The 20,926-nt window shown below is 46.0% G+C and overlaps 1 protein-coding gene across 1 annotated transcript in view; it reads left to right on the forward strand.

Moving 5' to 3' along the window:
• Positions 1–17,826, forward strand: part of NOL10 (nucleolar protein 10) — a 93,083-nt gene extending 75,257 nt beyond the window's left edge. The window contains exons 20-21 of the mRNA XM_052648217.1: positions 11,020–11,122; positions 16,975–17,826. Coding sequence (XP_052504177.1) covers positions 11,020–11,122; positions 16,975–17,094 — 223 coding nt within the window. The 3' untranslated portion in view covers positions 17,095–17,826. The remainder of the gene's footprint in view (positions 1–11,019; positions 11,123–16,974) is intronic.
• Positions 17,827–20,926: the final 3,100 nt, after the last annotated feature.

Below are 20,926 nucleotides of genomic sequence, written 5' to 3' on the forward strand. Positions count from 1 at the left end.
TCTCATCGTAGTTTATCTGAGTATTTAAAAGGTCACTTGGAAAATTTGCCAGGAATTTTTTTAGCTTTATGTAAGAAAACAAAGAGATCAGAAAGAGTGGCATTCTGGAATAGGTGAGTACACAGGAACAGAAAGTGGAATGGTGGTTGCCAGGGTTGGGGCCTGGGGAGACACCACTTAATGAGCTATGCAGTTTCCATTTGGAATGATGAGAAAGTTCTAGAAATGGATAGTGATAATGGTTGCACAACAGTGTGACTGTTCACTGAAGAATCGTTAAAATGGTAAGTTTTATGGTTAAATATTTTACTACAGTAAAAAAAAAGTCATCGTTAAAAAGAAATGGTATTATTTGAACAGTCTCAGTTGTCAGGTGTCTCAGTAAGGAGTTAGGTTTTTAAGCCCCCAGTGTTTATAAGCTCTAAGTCACATAAGAGTCACATGAAATTCTCTGCTTTGAGAATTTCTTGGCCGAGTGTTGATATACGGGATCTGGATGTAATAGAGTAGACAATCTTGTAAGAAGAGCCTGAAGGTCTGGGGGGCCAAGGGGAAAGGGCGGGGGGGTGCCAAGCAAGGCAGATGAGGCATCAGACAGGGGCTGTTCCAGTTCTGTGCCCTGTGCTTTTCTAACCCCCAGCTTCCTGGTTTGAAAACTGTGCTTTTTCAGACAGAAGAAGAGGGGAAAGGTGGGGAGGACATTGATAGATAGACTGAATTGTTTCTGGAATGGAGAGATGCCCATTCATCTTTATTTTGCTAGTTTCTAGCGAATGTCTGAGACACAAAATGTTGAGGGAATCCTTCAACTTAGATCCAGGAGCATCTAGAAATTCTGGCTCTGCCTAACAGAAGATACGTCAGTAGACAAACAATCTAGTAATAGGTTTAATATCTCACGAAGAGATTTTCTTTACCTACCAACCTCACTTTTTTTTGGTAACAAGTTTCTTTAAATGTAATTTACATAACTATCACATACATAAAGTACATAGTCCACTGGTTTTTGGTATAGTCACAGAGTTGGACAGCCACCACCAGAGTCAGTTTTAGAGCATTTCGTCACAGCCCCACAAGCAGAGTTCCTTACCCCATCCGTCAGTATTCACTCCCATTTACTCCATCTCATCTCACCCCCAGGCAACCACTGATCTGTTCTCTAGCTCTATAGGTTTGTCTTCTGTGACATTTCATGTGAATGTTATCATATATGTGGCATTTTGTCCCATTGCCTTTACTTGGAATGATGTCTTTAATGTTCATCCATGTGGTAGCATGTGTCTGTTCCATTCAGCTTTATTCCAGGGTATGGGTAATGCTGCATTTTATTTATCCATATATCAGTTGATGGGTCTGCTTAGTGTTTCAACCTTTCAGTGCTGCTGTGAACATCTGTATATGTGTTTGCATGGACATATGCTTTCATTTCTCCCGGCTGCATACCTAGGAGTGGGACTGCTGGTCACACGATAACGTTATGTCTAACCTTCTGAGAAACTGCCAAACTTTTTTCCAAAAAGACTACTTCACTTTCTGTCTCCATCAGCAATGTGTGCAACCCCGCTTTTTATGTAGCTGTCATTCTTAGATTTTTACCTGGAGTCCTAGTTAGAAGCAGAGGGAAGACTGCTTGTTTTTCGTATCTGTTTCTATGGAGTGAATTTCTTTGTTAGATTATCTCTTGTTTTTGTCTTGCGTTATTTGCTTTACCTCTGGCTCCGAATCTGTGTCTGGACCTGAGTAGGCACTTGATGAACCCTTGTGAGGCCAGTGGATCTTCTATGCATTGACTCCTTGTCAGGCAGCCGTGGAAGTTACTCTTCCAAGATCTGCTGAAAAAGAACTCATTTACCCGAAAACCACTGACCAGGACAGTCTGGGAGCAGTCGTTTTCAGTGTAACCATGGTAACAGGAAGCTGCAATTTGAGGGTGGGAGACAAGACCAGACTGTCTCACGTTCTTGTTTTGCCTGTGAGCTTTGGTAGGATATTTATGTAGAAAACAAAAGGGATGTACATTTAGTATTTAACAATAAATGATAGCCAAGCTAATACACTGCAGTTATACATTCTTAATAAGTTAAGCATCAATAAGTTACATAGTTGTTTTGAGAAGAGCTGTATGAGTAATAATCCTTACACAGGCTTAAAAGGCCCATTGCTTAGAGTAAGCACCCTTTGGTAGGAATAGCCCACAGTTTGCTGGTGTTTTGGCACACACTCCTTGTTGAATTCCAGTCTTGACTGGATTATTTTGGCAAATCCTGAACTTACAATGTTATAATATTATTTAATGAAGCATTGTACCATTATCCTTCAGAGAGCTAAAGTGACTCCTTACGTTTATTCCTGGAGTTACCACAAGGCAATCAGCAAAACGCAGCATCGGAGTCAAGTGGATTATGTTTGGAAGTTCACTTGGACGTGCTCAGCTTTAAAACCATTTCAGTTTTTAAAACCAGAGTGAGTTCTCTCCATTGCTTAGCCTGGTAACAGGAGCGTCACATAAACACATACGTCTGTCAGCACATTCTTATGTGCCTTCCAGTGCACTGTGCTTTCCTCCTGAGTTTATTCATCCACATGTCAACCTCTCCACCCACCCATCCGTCAGTCAGACAGTCGTCTGGTACCTCGGGTGAGCAGAGTGCCATCCTGGGCCCCGGGGGTAGGAAGGAAGGGCCCGGCTCACATGCTGGAAGCACCGCCACTCTCGCCGGGGCTCTGTGAGGCATCCGGAAGTCCTGGGAACGTGTGCGAGGAAGAGGGGGTGGATTTTTAGAGGTTCACTGAAATCTTAATTAGAGGTCATATTGAAACTGGTCTTTTGAAAGAAAAAGGATGAACGCTGAGAGCAGGGTGGGAAAGCTGGCTTTCTTGGCCAAAGGGGTCGTATGAACAGGACAGCTGTTTGGAGGTGAGGGAAGAGCTGTGGTCGTGCAGCGAGAGCACCAAGTGAGCAGCAGGGAGCACAGCCCGGGAGCCGGGGAGGCAGACGCGTGAGGCCCTGGCCCTGGCTGAGGTACGGGTGAGCCAGGGGAGGTTGGGGCTAAGATTATTGTGATCAGATCTGTTCAGTCCCTCCTCCCAGTTATGTAAATACTTAACACAGTAAAAGCAGTGCATGTTTGTTGTAGAAAATAAAAGCATAGGTGTAACAAAGCCCTATTTCCCAGAAAATGTTAGTGAAATACTGCAGTTTTAGAGAGAAAATGCAGGGAGAAACTGGGCCCATGAGATCAGCTAGCCAAGTGTAATAAAGCAATCCCAGGGGCAAGTGATGAATGCCTGACATGGGGTGGAGAGGAGCAGACAGGTGTTGAACCAGATTATTCCTGAGCGTGTCTAAGAAGAAGAAGCACACTACAATACCGTTTGATTACTAATTTAATATCAAAGGAGGTGGGGCGATGTTGAAATGTCTAGCAGTGTTGCCACTGAGATAAAGGATACAGAATGAAAAACATATTTAAGGCTCAACGTATTGAGCTGGGTATTCAGCACATTGAGTCTCCAAGACCCATGTGTCCTCCTGGTCATGTTCGGCTGACAAATGGGAATGTAGGAGGTAGGCCAGAGACATTGGTTTAAGAGATAGCAGCCTTCCCGTGGGGTTGAGACCCTGGCTTAAAAAGACTTTGCAGAAGTGCATACAAGGAAACGAGGGCTCAGAATAAAGCCCTTGGGAACAACAAATGTTTTTTTTTTAAGTCTATGGTGAAAACCATAGACTTCTCTAAAAGCATACAAGTGCATGCGAAGTAATAGATACGGTTTTAGAGGTGTCAGGAATGTACTGCTAGCCTGGGGCTAAGAGGTCTGATTTAGAGGGCTGAAGGAAAAGGTGGGCAGTAAACAGTACTAAGAAGTTGCCCAAAAGTTGGCGGGGGGGGACTGGAAAGAGCCGAGCGTGGAGAGGATGTCACAGAGAAGGGCATGGTACCGATGTCGGGTGGAGGGGGGGGTTCCCAACATGGAGGCGTGGCCGTGGGAAGAGTGTCAAGATCAAGGAAGGAATGGGAGAAAAAAGAACATTGTGAACAATTAGTGTAGATGGTTCCTTCAAGATACTGGCAGTGAAAGGAAGGAACCAAGGCCAAGAGCTTGACAGGAAAGGGTTTTTAGGCTTGAGAGCTGTCTTATTAATATGCAGAGAGGAATTAACCATGAAAAGGGCAGAGTGAAGAAATGACTGGACTGAATTGGTAGGGCTGTACTGGGTGAGCAGTCAGGAGCGAATGGGGCCAGGAGCTACCAGTTAAAGAGATGGTCCATCTTCAGAAACCAGAGAGACAATTCAGGATGGGTGGGAGTGACTCTGTTTCTAGGTAGAAAGAGAAGATGTTCACACTGGCCTTTGTTGGGAATCAGGGCACGTGACCCCCTTCAGTTACCGGGGTAGCCTTGGTCTGGGGCACCTGATGTACATGCTGGAGGTGTCTGTAAGGTAAACTCAGGAGAAAGAGTCCTTAGGATAGCTTTCCAGATTTCGATAACAGATGATAGCTCCTCTCCTTAGGCAATAAATACTACACACCGGGAGGCCCTTACAGCTCAATTCATGAAAACATTCTTTGAAGCACCTGCTCTGTGGTCGTTGTAGTTGTTGTTCAGTCACTAAATTGTGTCTAACTCTCTGCAAAGAGATTTTCTGCCTTCAAGGAACTCATCTTCATCAGGTACTTTGGTATCTGGTGGTGAGTTGCTTATCATGTCTGCAACCTTATCCTCTTTGAATCAAACAACTGTGGCCAGCTAATTTCCTTCTCACTGATAGTAGATAAGAACTAAAAGTCTAATTCTGAAAGAAGTTTGATTTCAAACTTTTTCTTTCTTTAAAAGAGAATCTTTTATTACTCCAGTAATCGGTACTCCACTGATACACAAGCATGTTATCATCGCTGTATGTATGACTTTATTATCACAAGCATGCTATCGCTGAAATACAAATATAGGATGAAAGGTAACAGTCTCCTCTCCCCTGACACTCCCTCCCTGAGGTCCTGAGTGACCTCCTGGTCACTCCCAGGTATGCACACACTCATGTGTACACTTTTGGATCGCACTAATCTCATTGCCAAGTCACATGTTCTTTTCATTGAAAAACAAGTTTTGAAATGTTTTCTTTGTAAGTGCATGGAGGTTTGCCTTATGGCTGCATAAGTATTTCAGAAGGTGGATGGGCCATAATATCTAATTTTGAGTATTTAGGTTGTTTCTTGATTTTCTCTTCCATTTTCACAGTTATAAATATGTACCCACATGCAAGAATTTCTTTAGACCATAACCTGACGATAGAGTTTGCTGGGTCATAATAGGTGTGTGTGATCAGTGTGGCCAGGTTGTCCTCCAGAAAGGCTTCATGTACCTGTCCCCGCCACACTGGTAACAATAGTGGAACCTTCTCAGATTTTAACTGAGCTGAAGGTTGAGCTAACACCTAGTGGTTGCCTGAACTTACATCTGCTGCAGTAGAGGCTTTGAAGCAATGTGTGCAAACTGGAAGCACTCAGAGTTTTCAGTAACCTTTATGTGTTGCAAAGTTACATGTTTAAAACAAAGTACTTAACATTCACCATTTATCTGTGGATTCATTTCTCTACTCTCTTTGTATCCCCTTTAATGCAGACTATGGAGGGGTGATTCCTTTATTTTCCTTCAGTTTACCTCTTCTCTTCTGTGTATTCTTGCCACCTCTTCTTAATATCTTATGCTTCTGTTAGGTCCCTACCATTTCTGTTCTTTATCGAGCCCATCTTTGCATGAAATGTTCCCTTGGTATCTAATTTTCTTGAAGAGATCTCTGGTCTTTCCTATCCTATTGTTTTCCTCTATTTCTTTGCATTGATCGCTGAGGAAGGCTTTCTTATCTCTCCTTGCTACTCTTTGGAACTCTTCATTCAGCTGGGAAGATCTTTGCTTTTCTTCTTTGCTTTTCACTTCTTTTCTTTTCACAGCTATTTGTAAGGCCTCCTCAGACAGCCATTTTGCTTTCTTGCATTTCTTTTCCATGGCGATCTCGATCCCTGTCTCCTGTAACAATGTCATGAACCTCCGTCTGTAGTTCATCAGGCACTCTATCTATCAGATCTAGTCCCTTAAATCTATTTCTCACTTCCACTGTATAATCATAAGGGATTTGATTTAGGTCATACATGAATGGTCTAGTGGTTTTCCCTACTTTCTTCAATTTAAGTGTGAATTTGGCAATAAGGAGTTCATGATCTGAGCCACAGTCAGCTCCCGGTCTTGTTTTTGCCGACTGTGTAGAGCGTCTCCATCTTTGGCTACAAAGAATATAATCAGTCTGATTTTGGTGTTGACCATCTGGTGATGTCCATGTGTAAAGTCTTCTCTTGTGTTGTTGGAAGAGGGTGTTTGTTATGACCAGTGCATTCTCTTGGCAAAACTCTATTAGTCTTTGCCCTGCTTCATTCCGTATTCCAAGGCCAAATTTGCCCGTTACCCCAGGTGTTTCTTGACTTCCTACCTTTGCATAAAAATTCTCCAAGCCAGGCTTCAGCAATGCATGAACCGTGAACTTGCAGATGTTCAAGCTGGTTTTAGAAAAGGCAGAGGAACCAGAGATCAAATTGCCAACATCCGCTGGATCATGGAAAAAGCAACAGAGTTCCAGAAAAACATCTATTTCTGCTTTATTGACTATGCTAAAGCCTTTGACTATGTGGATCACAATAAACTGGAAAATTCTTCACGAGATGGGAATACCAGACCACCTGACCTGCCTCTTGAGAAACCTATATGCAGATCAGGAAGCAACAGTTAAAACTGGACATGGAACAACAGACTGGTTCCAAATAGGAAAAGGAATACATCAAGGATGTATACTGTCACCCTGCTTATTTAACTTATATGCAGAGTATATCATGAGAAATGCTGGGCTGGAAGAAACACAAGCTGGAATCAAGATTGCTGGGAGAAATATCAATAACCTCAGATAGGCAGATGACACCACCCTTATGGCAGAAAGTAAAGAGGAACTAAAAAGCCTCTGAAAGAGGAGAGTGAAAAAGTTGGCTTAAAGCTCAACATTCAGAAAACTAAGATCATGGCATCTGGTCCCATCACTTCAGGCAAATAGATGGGGAAATAGTGGAAACAGCGTCAGACTTTATTTTTTGGGCTCCAAAATCACTGCAGATGGTGACTGCAGCCATGAAATTAAAAGACGCTTACTCCTTGGACGGAAAGTTATGACCAACCTAGATAGCATATTCAAAAGCAGAAACATTACTTTGCCAACAAAGGTCTGTCTAGTCAAGGCTATGGTTTTTCCAGTGGTCATGTATGGATGTGAGAGTTGGACTGTGAAGAAGGCTGAGCGCCAAAGAATTGATGCTTTTGAACTGTGATGTTGGAGAAGACTCTTGAGAGTCCCTTGGACTTCAAGGAGATCCAAAAAGTCCATTCTAAAAATCAGTCCTGGGTGTTCATTGGAAGGACTGATGCTAAAGCATCCAATACTTTGGCCACCTCATGCGAAGAGTTGACTCATTGGAAAAGATTCTGATCCTGGGAGGGATTGGGGGCAGGAGGAGAAGGGGACGACCCAGGATGAGATGGTTGGATGGCATCACGGACTCAATGGACGTGAGTCTGAGTGAACTCCGGGAGATGGTGATGGACAGGGAGGCCTGGCATGCTGCAGTTCATGGGGTCGCGAAGAGTCAGACACGACTAAACTGAACTTAACTTACCTCTTCTCTGTGCCTTTATGGATTTCTTCCACTCTCTCCCTCCCTTTCCTCACAAAATGATTTTAAGAACTCCAAGAAGGAGCATTATTATTAATTTAATATCAGTGTGTGTGTGTGTTTTAGAGCCTCAAAGAAGTAAATCATTCAGCTATCCTGGAGCATCTAATAAATACCTTAGTATTTCCCCCTGGAGTTTATGCCCACTCTTCTTTGTTCTAATACAGCCATACTGATCATGTACGTTCTTGACCTCGTGTCCACTCCATCCTGTGCTGAGTACTTCTCTCACTTTCCACCTGCTATAGCCCGTGTCATATCTGTCTTCTTGGCAGTCCCCGCAGTCATCATGAAAAAAGCTTTTTTTTTTTTTCTATTGAAATTCTTAACTTGACCGTCAATTAGAAAGTAGCCAGAGGCAAGCCGACCTGAAGACTAGACAGGGAGGGGAGCAGGACAGGGAGGGGAGCGGGACTGGGAGGGCCAGCCATCCTGGGCGAGTGTGAGAAGGACAAGCACCGAGGCTCCTGCGTTTTCTTCTTTGTTCACAGTAGACAGTTTGCAGGTGTCTGGCCGGGTCTTCCATCGTCTCTGACCAAATTCACACTCGGGTAGCAGGCTTGGGGACTGCTGGTTTGCAGCCGCATTCACAGGCTGACTTTGAAGGGAAGAAAGTGGGACCTGCTTTACTGCAGAAGCCTCTGGCCTTGGCCCCCGCGTCTGATCCTCTGCCACGGCTCCTTCCAAAGCTCAGGTCTCTCCAGGGAGCCGAGACAGGACAAGTCTCTACAAGCGCACGGCCAGGTACCCGGAGAGGAGACCAGAGCTGCTCTGCCCTGTCATGGAGGAGCTAGGTCATCCTGAGAAGAGTAGTAATTTCCCACAATTTACTTGAAAAGTCTTTTTCTTCCCAAATTAGTATTCTCTGGGTACCACCTTGTCTCAGTGGCTCCATAGTTATTCAGAATTCCTGTTACCTTTAAAATCTCAGCGTTTATAGCCCTGGAAAGAAAGAACAAAAATGAAATGAACGACCAAAGGCATTTGCTGAGGCTGACATGAGTCACACATGCTGGAGTCGGTTTACACTTTACTTTTGAATTCTGGTTAAAAAAAAAAAGGCAAAACCAAACCTTCATTTCACTCAGTTTGTCATGTGGAAGCTTGTCATTTAGAATACTTAATGGACACATTTCCTGAACAAAACTTTATAAATCAAGCATGGTCTGACACACACCTGGAAACCAGAAATTCTTAAATTGGTATCCTGGTTTTAGACTCGAATCCTTCTGTGGCCTGGGGCAAGTTATAGAATATCTTACCTCCCTTTTTGCCATCTATATTCTGTCTCAGGGATGTTGAAAGGATTAATTAGTTAGTCTGTTAAGAACTTTGAAGATGAAAAGTACTTTAAAAGTGCTTCTTAATAGCATTATTGCTTAGAAAAGAGTTGCCACTTCTATGCTAACCACTTTATGTCTCAAATTATGTAAGGAAGGTATATTTAGTACTAACTAGTCGTCGTAAACTAGAGGTAGAGCTTTCAAAGCTGTGAACATCAAACACTGGCTTTCAGAATTTCAAAGGAGCATCACTGTCTCGTGGAGCTGTGTTCTCAGTAATTAGTCCCAAAGATCGTGTTTCAGGAAAAAGACGACTCTTTCATACAATGTACCACCACCACCAGTCTCTTTAAAATTCAGCCAAGCTTTTAAATTAGAAAAGGGTGCATTCAGTTTTAAGTTGGTGCAAGGAGTATTGGAAGTGTTTTTACTTGTTTTTTTTGAGGAAGGAACTGAATAGAAGAGACAACCTTATTCTTTTTGGTTCCCTCTCCTCTTCTCTTCTAGTTTCATCCCAGGGATGTGAGGGTATTGCTTTAACCTTTTCTAGAGGGCTTCCCAAATCCACCTGCCAAAGGAGATGTGGTTTAATCCCTGGGTCAGGAAAATTCCCTGGAGGAGGAAATGGCAACCTACTCCAATGTCTTTTTTTTTTCTTTTTAATTGAAGAATAATTGCTTTACAGTATTGTGTTGGTTTGTGCCATACATCAACATGAATCATGCCACTCCAGTATTCTTAACCTGGAGAATCCCATGGACAGAGGAGCCTGGCAGGCTCCAGTCCATGGGTCGCAAAGAATTGGACATGAATGAATATGCACACATGCAGAGGGCTAGAGCTGACATTCAGTTCAGTTCAGTTGCTCAGTCATGTCTGACTCTTTGCAACCCCATGAATCGCAGCACGCCAGGCCTCCCTGTCCATCACCATCTCCCGGAGTTCACCCAGACTCATGTCCATCGAGTCCGTGATGCCATCCAGCCGTCTCATCCTGGGTCGTCCCCTTCTCCTCCTGCCCCCAATCTAAAACTTACTAAAAATATCTATCTTTAGGCTTAGTTCTGTTTTTTCGCTCTAAAGCAAGTTAACGCTGATCTGCTTTTATAATAAAGCATTGTTATAAGAACATGTAATGAAGTGTTATATAACTGGTACTAAATTCAAAATCAGAATCAACATCTTGACTGTCATAGATGCAGTGAGTTGCCAGGCACAGCAGACCATAGCAAAGACAAAGATTATAGAAAGAGACTTTAGAAACATGATCACGAAGCGAAATTTGAGCTGGGGGTAAATTGTGTCCGAAAGTACGTCGAGTACGAAGTTGAAAGGAGAGGTGGCCCTGGATCAGGCTCAGTCAGCGCCCAGTGCCATTAGATGATCTCATGTGTCAAGTTGCTTGTGCTGTGGGCAATGAGCGTGGCCGACAAGCTAAGGGGTGAAGGAAAAGTCAGAGTTCTCATGGCACTTCTCTGTGGCTTGACCTGAAAGGCTTTGTGTTCACTGCTGTGTAGAAGGTGAATGAGTTGCTGAGATGCTCACATACCTAACTGGTGCCTGGATTTAGTATAAAATGGTTTAGCAGCTTAAGTGCCTCTGACCGTTACAGTAAATTACATGCTTCAGAAATATGGCTCCTTTGCATTTTGGCTTCAGAAATGTGATTTAGTAACATAAATAGCAAGCACTGAAATATGTGGAACCACCACTTAAAACACTTAATTAGTGGGTGTTTGGGACAGCCATTGTTTCTACTGCCTATTTGCTGAGTCTGAGTAATGACGGTTTGAGTGTCTGCAATTCTGTCCATTGATTGTGTTAAACAAATGCCATTTTCTGTCTTTACCACATGTGTAAAAGGTCATTCTTTGTGTGATCAATTCTAATTAAAGCTTGTTTCTAATGGGAAATCAAAACATAACCCTAATTAATGTGTCATTCTCTTAAATTTCCTGCAGTAAAACCCTTGAAGACCGGTTGAAACTTGAAGCGAAAAACGGAACATTGAGTGTATCCGACACCACGGTTGGCAGCAAACAACTGACATTTACATTAAAGAAGGTAAGTGCTTTCTCTTGTTCTTTTTTAATTCACAGAAGGAAGACGAGGCTTCCAGCAGTGTTGTGTGTGTCTGACCTCAGAGCTGCCTTCCAGGCTTCCCCCTGTTGAGGAAGCGTGTGCTGTTCAGGCGTTTTTTCCCTTCAGCCGGAGCCCCTCCTGGGTTGCAAGCACACTGCAAGGCAGAGCATTGGCAGAGCCAGGCGTATGTCTGGTGTCTCAAAGGAGGCAGGCCCCCAGTGACCCCAGGCTCGGTACTGTTGGTGAAGAGCCGCAGCATGGTTTCGGGGTCACTGGGTCACCCGAGGTGGGACCTTGTAAAACAGAAGTCCTGACCATCCACGGCTGTGAAAGAATAGTTCAGGCTCACATGGACTTGATCAAGAACTGGTGATTTCTCATGTGTTCATCACAGTGCAATCAGCTTGCCCAGGGTGGATAGTTTCAGGAGGCGAATTACTCTATCCGCAGTAGGCCCCATTCTAAACTGACTTAACAACAGTCATTTCTAAGCCACCTTTGATGACACCTGGCATACAATGAAGGAGGAATAAGCTGGTTTAAATATTTGCTATGAACAGGTGAGTGAAGAAGCTCCATGGTTTTAGTTTTCAAAAAAATTTTTTTCTCATTTGGTCGTTCTTGCTTAGTATGTATTGTCACAAAGAGGGAAAGAATGACAAAGACTTCGCTTCTGATCCTTTTCTTAAATTGAGATACAATACAAGTATCTAAAATCCACCCTTTTAAAAATATACAGTTCAGGGTTTTTCAGTTCAGTTCAGTTGCTCAGCCGCGTCCAACTCTTTGTAACCCTATGAATCCCAGCGCGCCAGGCCTCCCTGTCCATCACCAACTCCCGGAGTTTTCAGTAGTCACCAAATGCTGTGCTCGATCATCGCCATCTAAATCTGGACCATCCTCATCACTCCAAAAGGAAACCCACCCTCTCATGTCCCAGCCTGTGGATTTGCCTGTTCTGGACATTGTGTGTATATGTAGATCACACAACGTGTTTTCTTTTGTGACTAGCCTCTTTTACCTTAGCATGTTTGTAAAGGCTAACCCATGTTGCAGCCTGTACAAAAGCTTTATTCATTTTTGCGACTGAGTAATATTTAATTCTGTGAATATACCAGTTTTTTGTTGGTCAGTTGCTAAGTGGAGTCCGACTCTTTTGCGATATTATAGACTGTAGCCTGCCAGGCTCCTCTGTCCATGCGATTCTCCGCGCAAGAATACTGGAGTGGGTTGCCATTCCCTTCTCCAGGGGATCTTCCTGACCCAGGGATTAAATCCATGTCTCCTTCATTGGCCAGCAGATTCTTTACCACTGAAATACCTGGGAAGCCCATACCACAATTTGCTTGTCCCTTAATCTGATGGTGGACATTAGAGTTGTTTGTTTTTTTAACTTTTTGAGGAACGACTAGACTGTTTTCCAAAGCTATGGCACTATTGCCCATTCCCACCATCAGTCTGTGAGGGTTCTGTTTTTTCCCTCATCCTTGCCAATACTTGTTACTGTTGGTCTTTATTGTAGTCATCCTTGTGGGTGTGAAGTGGTATCTCACTATGGTTTTGATTGACATTTTCCTGATGACTAACAACGGTAGAGCATTTTTTTTATGCGCCTCTTGGCCATTCATACATTTCCTTCGGAGAAATGTGTTCACAACGTCCGCTCATTCATCTCTGGTTGTTGACAGTTCTTTCTGATGTCGTCAGAAGGCCTGCCAAATGATAAGGATATTTTTTACTTAGTTACTGTTCATTATATAGATACAAAAAAAAAAGAGCAGAAAAAGAAAAAATATTGTTTTTTTCTTTGTGATGAGAACTCTAAGGGTTTACCCTCTGAACAGCCTTCCTGTGTGTAATATAGCAGTTTTGACTGTAGTCTTCACACTGTACATCACACCCCTAATACTCCTTTATCTCGTGACTGAAGTTTGTACTTTTGATCACCTTTTCCCAAATCCCCCTCTTCCCACTCCCTCCATTAGAACTTTTTTATTCTGTGTGTAAGAAGCTTTTCAGTTAAATCTGTCTCCATTTACAGCAGACTTGCATCTTACATTTCTCATTTAAATAAGCCAAAATTGGCTGTGTGTTCAGACTAACTCATTGTGCCTAGTTTCTTAGAGAGTCTCTGTGTGCCCTCGACCATTCCCTAATTCCCTGTGAAGTTCACGATGCTGAGGGGGCGGCAGGCGCAGGTCCCCTGTGGGAAGACCTCGCAGGCTCCCGGCTGCCCGGCCCAGGGCTCCCTCTGCCGCACAGGGTGAGCTGGGAGGACGCAAGCATACTCCTTCTCCACGTTTCCCCAGTTGGAAGGTACTGAGGTCAGTATCAGTTTATGATTGGTGGTAAACTGGAAATAAGATGGCTCTGATTTTCCCCCCAACACCCCAAAAAACAAAAGAGGGCTACCCTGATGGCTCAGCAGTAAAGAATCTGCCTGCAGTGCAGGAAACATGGGTTCGATCCTTTGGCCTGGAAGATCCCCTGGAGGAGGAATTGGCAACCCACTCCAGTATTCTTGCCTGGGAAACTCTTTGGACAGACAAGCCTGGTGGGCTACAGGCCATGGGGTCGCAAACAGTCGGACACAACTTAGTGACTAAACTGCAATACAAAAACGAAACGTTTAAGTGAAAATACTTAAAGCAGCCTTGCGGTTGAGTCTAGGAGAGGCTTTGACACTAGTTTGGGGAATGCATCAGTTGGTGTTCGACTTATGCCTGTTTCATCCTTTGACTCATAGAATTTCAACTATTAAATCTTAGTTTTATTTAAGAATTTTTATGGAATTATTGTTTGTGTTTTTTTTTTAATACAAATCCTTTTATACTAGGTGTGTGATATATTCAAGTAAAATCTCGAGTTTTCCAAGTATTTTCATATATACTTTCTAAAATCTTAATCAAATTGAAGGAGAAAAACCTATGCCTTAATATTATTTAAAATTGTGTAGTGGCAAAACTAGGATTAGGTCCCAGATTCTACTTTTAAATACCCTGTAGTTCATTCCCTCAGGGGCCCTGGGCCAGCCAGGTACTGGTGCAGGTGTGTGCTTTGCATTTAGCCTCCCCCCGCCCCGTCCCAAGATAGGATTGCCATGGATGTGGGGAAGGAGTCAGGACAGGAACAGGGAGGAGAAGAAGCTGGTTGACTCTTAACTCGTAACGAATCGATCACACAGTGGCAACATCTTGCAAATACAGCTCTTCTCTAGATTGGAGATAAGGACAGTTCTTTTTCTGGACAGGGGCTTCCCAGGTGGCGCAGTGGTAAAGTGATAAAGCCTGCCAGTGCAAGAGATGCAAGAGACCCGGGTTTGATTCCTGGGGAAGATCCCCTGGAGTAGGGAATGGCAACCCACTCTAGTTTTCTTGCCTGGAGAATCCCATGGACAGAGGAGCCTGGCGGACTGCCGCCCATGGGGTCATGAAAGAGTCAGACATGACTGAACACACACATGTTTCTGGACAGAGGTTTTTCTGCAGGGATCGCTGCTACCTCTGAGCTCACGTGTAGACACCTGCCTTTGTGGGGACTCCACGGGCCGGGCCTCATGGAGTGTGCTCCAGGAGACGGAGGAGGGGCTCCTGGAAGCCCATACCCCCAAGGGAAATCCACAACAGATGTCCGTATGAAAGATGGAGAGCAGCTCCTGACTTAAAAAGCCCCAGCACTCCCTGTTTATCTTTATTTAGTACCTCATTTCCCAGAGTTACTTGGACCAGAGGCATTTTTAAAGGGATGCTTCTTAATATGAGAGCTTCCCTGGTGGCTCAGAAGGTTAAGCATCTGCCTGCAGTGCAGGAGATCCCTGGGTCGGGAAGATCCCCTGGAGAAGGAAATGGCAACCCACTCCAGTATTCTTGCCTGGAGAATCCCATGGATGGAAGAGCCTGGTAGGCTACAGTCCACGGGGTCGCAAAGAGTCAGACACGACCGAACAACTTCACTTTTCTTAATATGAAGAAACAGAATATTAAATAAGCAGTGTTCAGGGGCTTGCTAACACAACATTATCTGCTCTGCTAGGGAGCCTGCAGTTTCCCTTTGGTTTCTGAGTTCTCCATTCACAAAGGAGCCTCAGCCTGCTCTCTGCCACGTGCTAGGGACACACAGAACAGAGATGTGGCTGTGGGTGCCACAGTCCTGTGAAGGGAGATCACGTACAGTCACCTCATCGTAATGTGGGACATGCTCCTGGAGGCCCAGGGCTGGGAGTGTCAGGGACCCGGCCCAGCCGGAGGAGTGAGGGACAGCTGGGTGAGGGGCAGCGAGCCCCAGGGGGCGGGCAGGGCTCCAGCCTCCAGCCTCGCTGGGGGTGGGAGTGAGCCTCCATGTGTGAAGCACAGCCATCACGGGGCTGCCAACTGTGGCCTCACACGTAGCCTGAAAGGCACGTAGAGCTGTCCAACAGGGCTGTATGCAAGGTTAAATTTTAACCGTGGTCTTAAGAACCGTGGAAAACAGTTGAAAAGGTCTAGTTAGCAGGAGACCGGCATACCGTTTCTATTTTCAAAAAGTCACTGTGGCCCGTTGCAGGAGGAGGCAGACTGAGGGGCCTGACAGAGGTTCCTCACCCTGTAGTGAGAGGTCAGGGCTGGCCTCAGGCAGGAAGGACCACGCCCTGGGCTGGGTGGGGCCCGGGGAATGACCTACAGAGGAGCACACGGGGCAGGGTTACTTTGAAAAGGCTTTGAAAAATGGTACATAGGAAAAGTGCTCAATTCTTCAGAATCTCAGTCCAAGGGTTTCCTCGAATAGGAAAGAGTCATCAGTTTTTGGTCTTACAAATCATGTTCTTTTCTCGTGATTCCGTCACCTCCCAGCTCTTTCACTTTACAGAAGTGGAATAATCCTGGCCATAAGTGAACATAGAGACTTGTTCTTCAAGGCGGACATGTGAATGAGTACCCCCAGGTGCCTGGAGCAGGGCAGGTCACAGGCTGGCAGACCGTGCAGGTGTCTCTAACGCAGCATTTTCAACTCTGAAAGTGGTTGCCCCACCACTGCTGTCAAAGTTGGACCTTCTTTTAGTTCCACCAGCTAAGATTTTTATTTTGAGCTTCACAGTTAGGGGTTTGTATTCTCCAAACCAGACTTGGTGGAACAGAGCTGTATTCTTAGAACTCCGAAGCTTCTCTTCCCTTCAGCGCAGATTCTACACTGATGCAGCTCTCTTCTGTGAAACTAGTGACACTGTTTGGAGGAGGTCTGGTTTTCTCACCTGAGTGTTGAGAACAGTGCCTTCACAGCAGCCATCCCAGAATCCATGTGCCCCTTCCGGCCGTGAACTTGGGATTGACTGACGTGTCTGCCGAGCCTTTATCAGTGTTTAGTGGTAGCTCTCTGCCTTTCAAGTTTGATTCTCTTTGGAGCTAGGTCCAGGGGACTGCATTGTTAATCATGGGTGGGTTATTACACAGTTTGGGGACACAGAAAGACTTCCTTTGTCTTTAAGACAGTGTGAATAAACTATTGAATGGCTCTGGCTTGTCAGTGAAGGACAGTTCCGCAAGAGAAGTCGTGGGCGTTTGGAAAGCCATCGCGCCTTCTTCAGGCTGGCTCTCCCGTGAGCAGCTGAGTGGCATGTGGGCTGAGGAGCCAGCCTTGAGCTGTGTGGTTCAGTCCGGCGTGCCCAGGCCGCACTCCAGCCCAGGGGATTTAAGGCTTCGGCTCTCACAGGGACCATGGCGGCTGGCAGTGGTCCTGCTGTCCCTGCCAGAACCGGGCTAAGGGTGGTGGTCGTGCCGTTGGCATTCTGATGGGCCCCCAGAAAGGGCTGTTGGCATGTCCTTTCTCTTTCTTTGTCCTCATGTACTCTTCTTTCTCAGTCGGAGCAGCAGAGGAAGCAGCAGGAGGCTGAGAAACTGCACCGGCAGGAGAGGAAGGCTGTGCGCCGCTCGGCAGGTCATCTCAGGTCCCGGCCCAGGCGGGGGCGGCCATTCCACTGAGACCGGAGCAGGCCCTGCGTGTGACCCCGAGGAGCTCAGTGCATCTCTCCCGCCAGATCATCGTTCATTTGGGCGTGTTAGCCACAGCCGGGGTCAGGCGGCCCTCAAGTCCCAGGGAACCCTCACGTCTGCAGAGAGAAGTCCAGACTGGGCCGTGGTCCCCAGGCCTCTGGTCAGACTCTGGGGCTGGGCCGGCTGGCCACGTGAAGCCCCGGGGCACTTCTGTGCCCTGTGGCTCCCTGAGAACGTTGTTCCTTCCCCCTGGTTTTAATCCAGTGTGAGAGGTGGTTGTCTTCTAATACTGTGAGATGTGCCCCGTGATCTGAGAGGGTCTTCTGGGCTGCAGACCAGGGCCTGGGGTCTTCTGGGACTGTCTGCCCTGCCCGCTGCCGCTCACGACTCCGCTCGGCCCCTGCCTCAGCCCCAAGAGGCCACTCTCCTCTTGTCCGTCTATGGGCTTCGGTCATGTTTGTGTTTTTAAGAATGTGCCGGTAAATGTGTTTATGTGTTAGTCTGGGATTTTTTAAAACATATTTTTATACCAAGAGAATGTAAATTAAATGGTAATAGCCATCTAAAACAGAAAGTGGAAGCTGCTGGATATTCTTTTAACTTGGCAGAGGATTAAATACAGATTTTTTTTTTCCCCAGTGTCTTAAGTGCAATTAGAGATATAGTGGCTGGAGATGATGTTTATAAAAATAAATGCTTTCATTTGAACAGCTTCTTGGAGAGAGACCCATTCCTTGAGTTAATTTGAAAAATGATTTTGGTTTCTTTGTATGCAAATGTGTGAAGAGTCCAAGATAGTGACTGTTGGGGTTGTAAATGACAGAATCTAAGTTGAGATGTCAGGAGCAAAAAGACAAAGGCATTAATGAACACAGCCAGGCTGGAGAGTAACCGCCTCAGGCCACCGGGATCCAGGCCGCCTCCTTTCTCGTCTCCCTCCTATTGGGACCTTGCTTCGGTCTCCTCGGTCTCCCCTCTGGCCTTCCTGCAGCCCTGCCCCCACCACGTGTCTCTGCTGCCCTGCAAACTGGGAACAGCACGGGTCAGGCTGTGACCTCTGTGGTCGGAGAGGGAGAGGATGTTTCCAGGAAAAAAAGGAGAGAGAGAGAGAGACTCTGTGTGTGTGTGTGTGTCTGTGTGTGTGTCTGTGTGCGTGTGTGTCTGTGTCTGTGTGTGTCTGTGTGTGTGTCTGTGTCTGTGTGTGTGTCTGTGTCTGTGTGTGTGTCTGTGTGTGTGTCTGTGTCTGTGTGTGTGTGTCTGTGTCTGTGTGTGTCTGTGTGTGTGTGTGTGTGTGTCTGTGTGTGTGTCTGTGTCTGTGTGTGTGTGTCTGTGTGTGTGTCTGTGTGTGTGTGTGTGTGTGTGTGTCTGTGTGTGTGTGTGTGTCTGTGTGTCTGTCGGGTGGGGTGGGGTGTGTGTGTATGTGTGTGTGTACACAGACACGTCACCAGAAAGAGCCTCCTGTTACCTGGGCAGCCAATACAACTTGTGTTGTGGTGTCAGAAGGCCCCCACCATTCCTTTCTCGGCCCGTCCCCTGGTCTTTTCTCGGGGCTCCAGCTTCCTGTGACTCTTGTGTCTCCCACATTGTTTGAGAAGAAGGTAAAGAAGGACGCTGCCGGCTGGCCTGTTTCCCTGGGGTTGAGGGACCTATTTCCAGACTTGTGTCCTGGGGTCAGGCTCTTCTGCACCTATACCTGACCTTCCCGGGCCCCTCCCCCAACCTTTTCCTTCTTTCTTTGGGGTCCTCCCTGTGGTTTGGGGAGCCAGTACACCTTTTGGGGAGTTTGCAGAAGCAACGCTGCTTCTGGCCAAGGGGCCTTGCTCGCCTGTGAAGTGAGGGCTCGTCTGTCTGGAGCCTCAGCAGGTTCAGGGCGATGGTGCGGGCCCGTCCAGGGTGCCTGAGACGGGGGCACCAGGCTGGCCTGTGACCCAGTGGGCAGTCCCAGCCCTGTTGCTACAAGCTGGGCGTCCACTGCCTGTTTTACCTCCCTGGGTCATTCCCCCTGAAAGTGGGCCCGATCCTTGCTTTCGGTGAGGAGCGCGTGGGGCCTGCGCATCCATGAGCACCAGGCACAGTGTGAGGCTCTGCAGCGTTCCGTAGAGTGCTGTCAGCGCCGTCCCGCCCCCTCACTGCACACACGTGCTCTGACCTCAGCATGTTCCTTAGTACCAAGGTGTTCCCAGGGTGAGGTGTCCCTCAGCGTTTGTTCTGGGGGATTCCTGAAAGGGCAGATGGAGGCCTGAGCTGAAGCTGTGAGGGACGTTTTAGACAACTTGCTGAGTAGATAGAAAGCTGCAGAACGCATCCTCAGGGTCCTACTGTTCCCCTAGGTCCTCTGCAGGGGGCTGTTCCTGGAGCACCTGCTATAAACCCCACATTATCTACGAAGTACCTTGTGTTTTTAAAATGTCACGTGAGTTTTGTGCACCATGATTTCTGATTGCTTCCTCGCAAGCCTGAGAACATGACCGCGCTTCTCCTGGGCTTCCACCTAGAAGGTGCTGGCAGGGCGTCCATGAGCCAGAGGCCCAGCCTGAAGCTGGGGGCCTGGGTTTTGCCATTAGGACCACCCTGGGGTGGTTGTTCAGTCGCTCAGTCATGTCTGACTCTGCGACCCCAGGGCCTGCCCTTCACTATCTCCTGGAGCTTGCTCAAACTCAAGTCCACTGAGTCAGTGATGCCATCCAACCGTCTCATCCTCTGTTGCCCCCTTCTTATGGAAAATTTCAAACCCAAACCAAAGCCAAAGAGCTTAATGAGCCTGCATGTACCTATTCACTGTCCAGCTTCAGTAATTAACAACATAGACTCCCCCTGGTGGTACAGTGGATAGTAATCCACCTGCCAATGTAGGGGACATGGAGACACGGGTTTGAGCCCTGCCTCAGGAAGATTCCACATGCCGCAGAGCAATAAAGCCCACACACCACAATCACGGAGCCCCCGTACTGCAGCTAAAGCCTGGGCTCTGCAACGAGAGAAGTCCCCACGATAAGAAACCCGCCCACCACAACAAGGAGTAGCCCCTGCTTGCCATAGCTAGAGAATGCTGGCTCACAGCAATGAAGACCCAATGCAACCAAAAACAAATGAATAAAAACAATTGAAAAAATTTTAAAAATGATTAATGACAATGACACAAGCTCATCTATTTTCCTCTTTGCTTCTATCCATTGGCCTTTTATTTTGGACTATTTTATCCCAGACATCATGTCATTTTACCAGAAATATGCATAATGCTTTACTAACTTACTGTGTGTCCCATCCCCCTACTCCCACTGCCACCCCACACACATACCAGAATGTAAACTCCATAAGGAAAGATAGGAGTGGGTTTTTTTCCCTTTTCTGGTCTGTTTTGCTTACTGCTATAGATCAATCATCTAGTACAATGCCTGTTACACAGTAGCTACTTAATAGGTATTTATCAAATTATAGTTGGGTCAAGTTAGATGAGGACTGTAGGTTGGATTTTGGATTAAATAAGAGGGGTGATTCCTACTTGACCAGAGCTTTTTCAGAGCTGAAATGCCTATTTGAATAGCTCAGGAAAAGAGAGGGAAAAGGGAATCAGAAATAGTGACTATAGAACCATTAGGAATTTCAGTGTATAGAAGAATAAAAAATGTGAGATCAACAGTTTTTGAAACAGAGATTCCAGCATGACTATACGCCTCTGGAGATAATCCAGAAAAAGAAGACAGTGGTGTGGGACAGGGGATGGTTATTGACCTGAGATCCATTAGCAGGCAGTTCCTATTGCAGTATAACAGATTATCTCAAAACATAGTAGCTTAAAGTAACAGCTGCCCATCAGCAT

Source organism: Budorcas taxicolor, chromosome 11 (genome assembly GCF_023091745.1).
Source record: "Budorcas taxicolor isolate Tak-1 chromosome 11, Takin1.1, whole genome shotgun sequence".
Classification (NCBI taxonomy): domain Eukaryota; kingdom Metazoa; phylum Chordata; class Mammalia; order Artiodactyla; family Bovidae; genus Budorcas; species Budorcas taxicolor.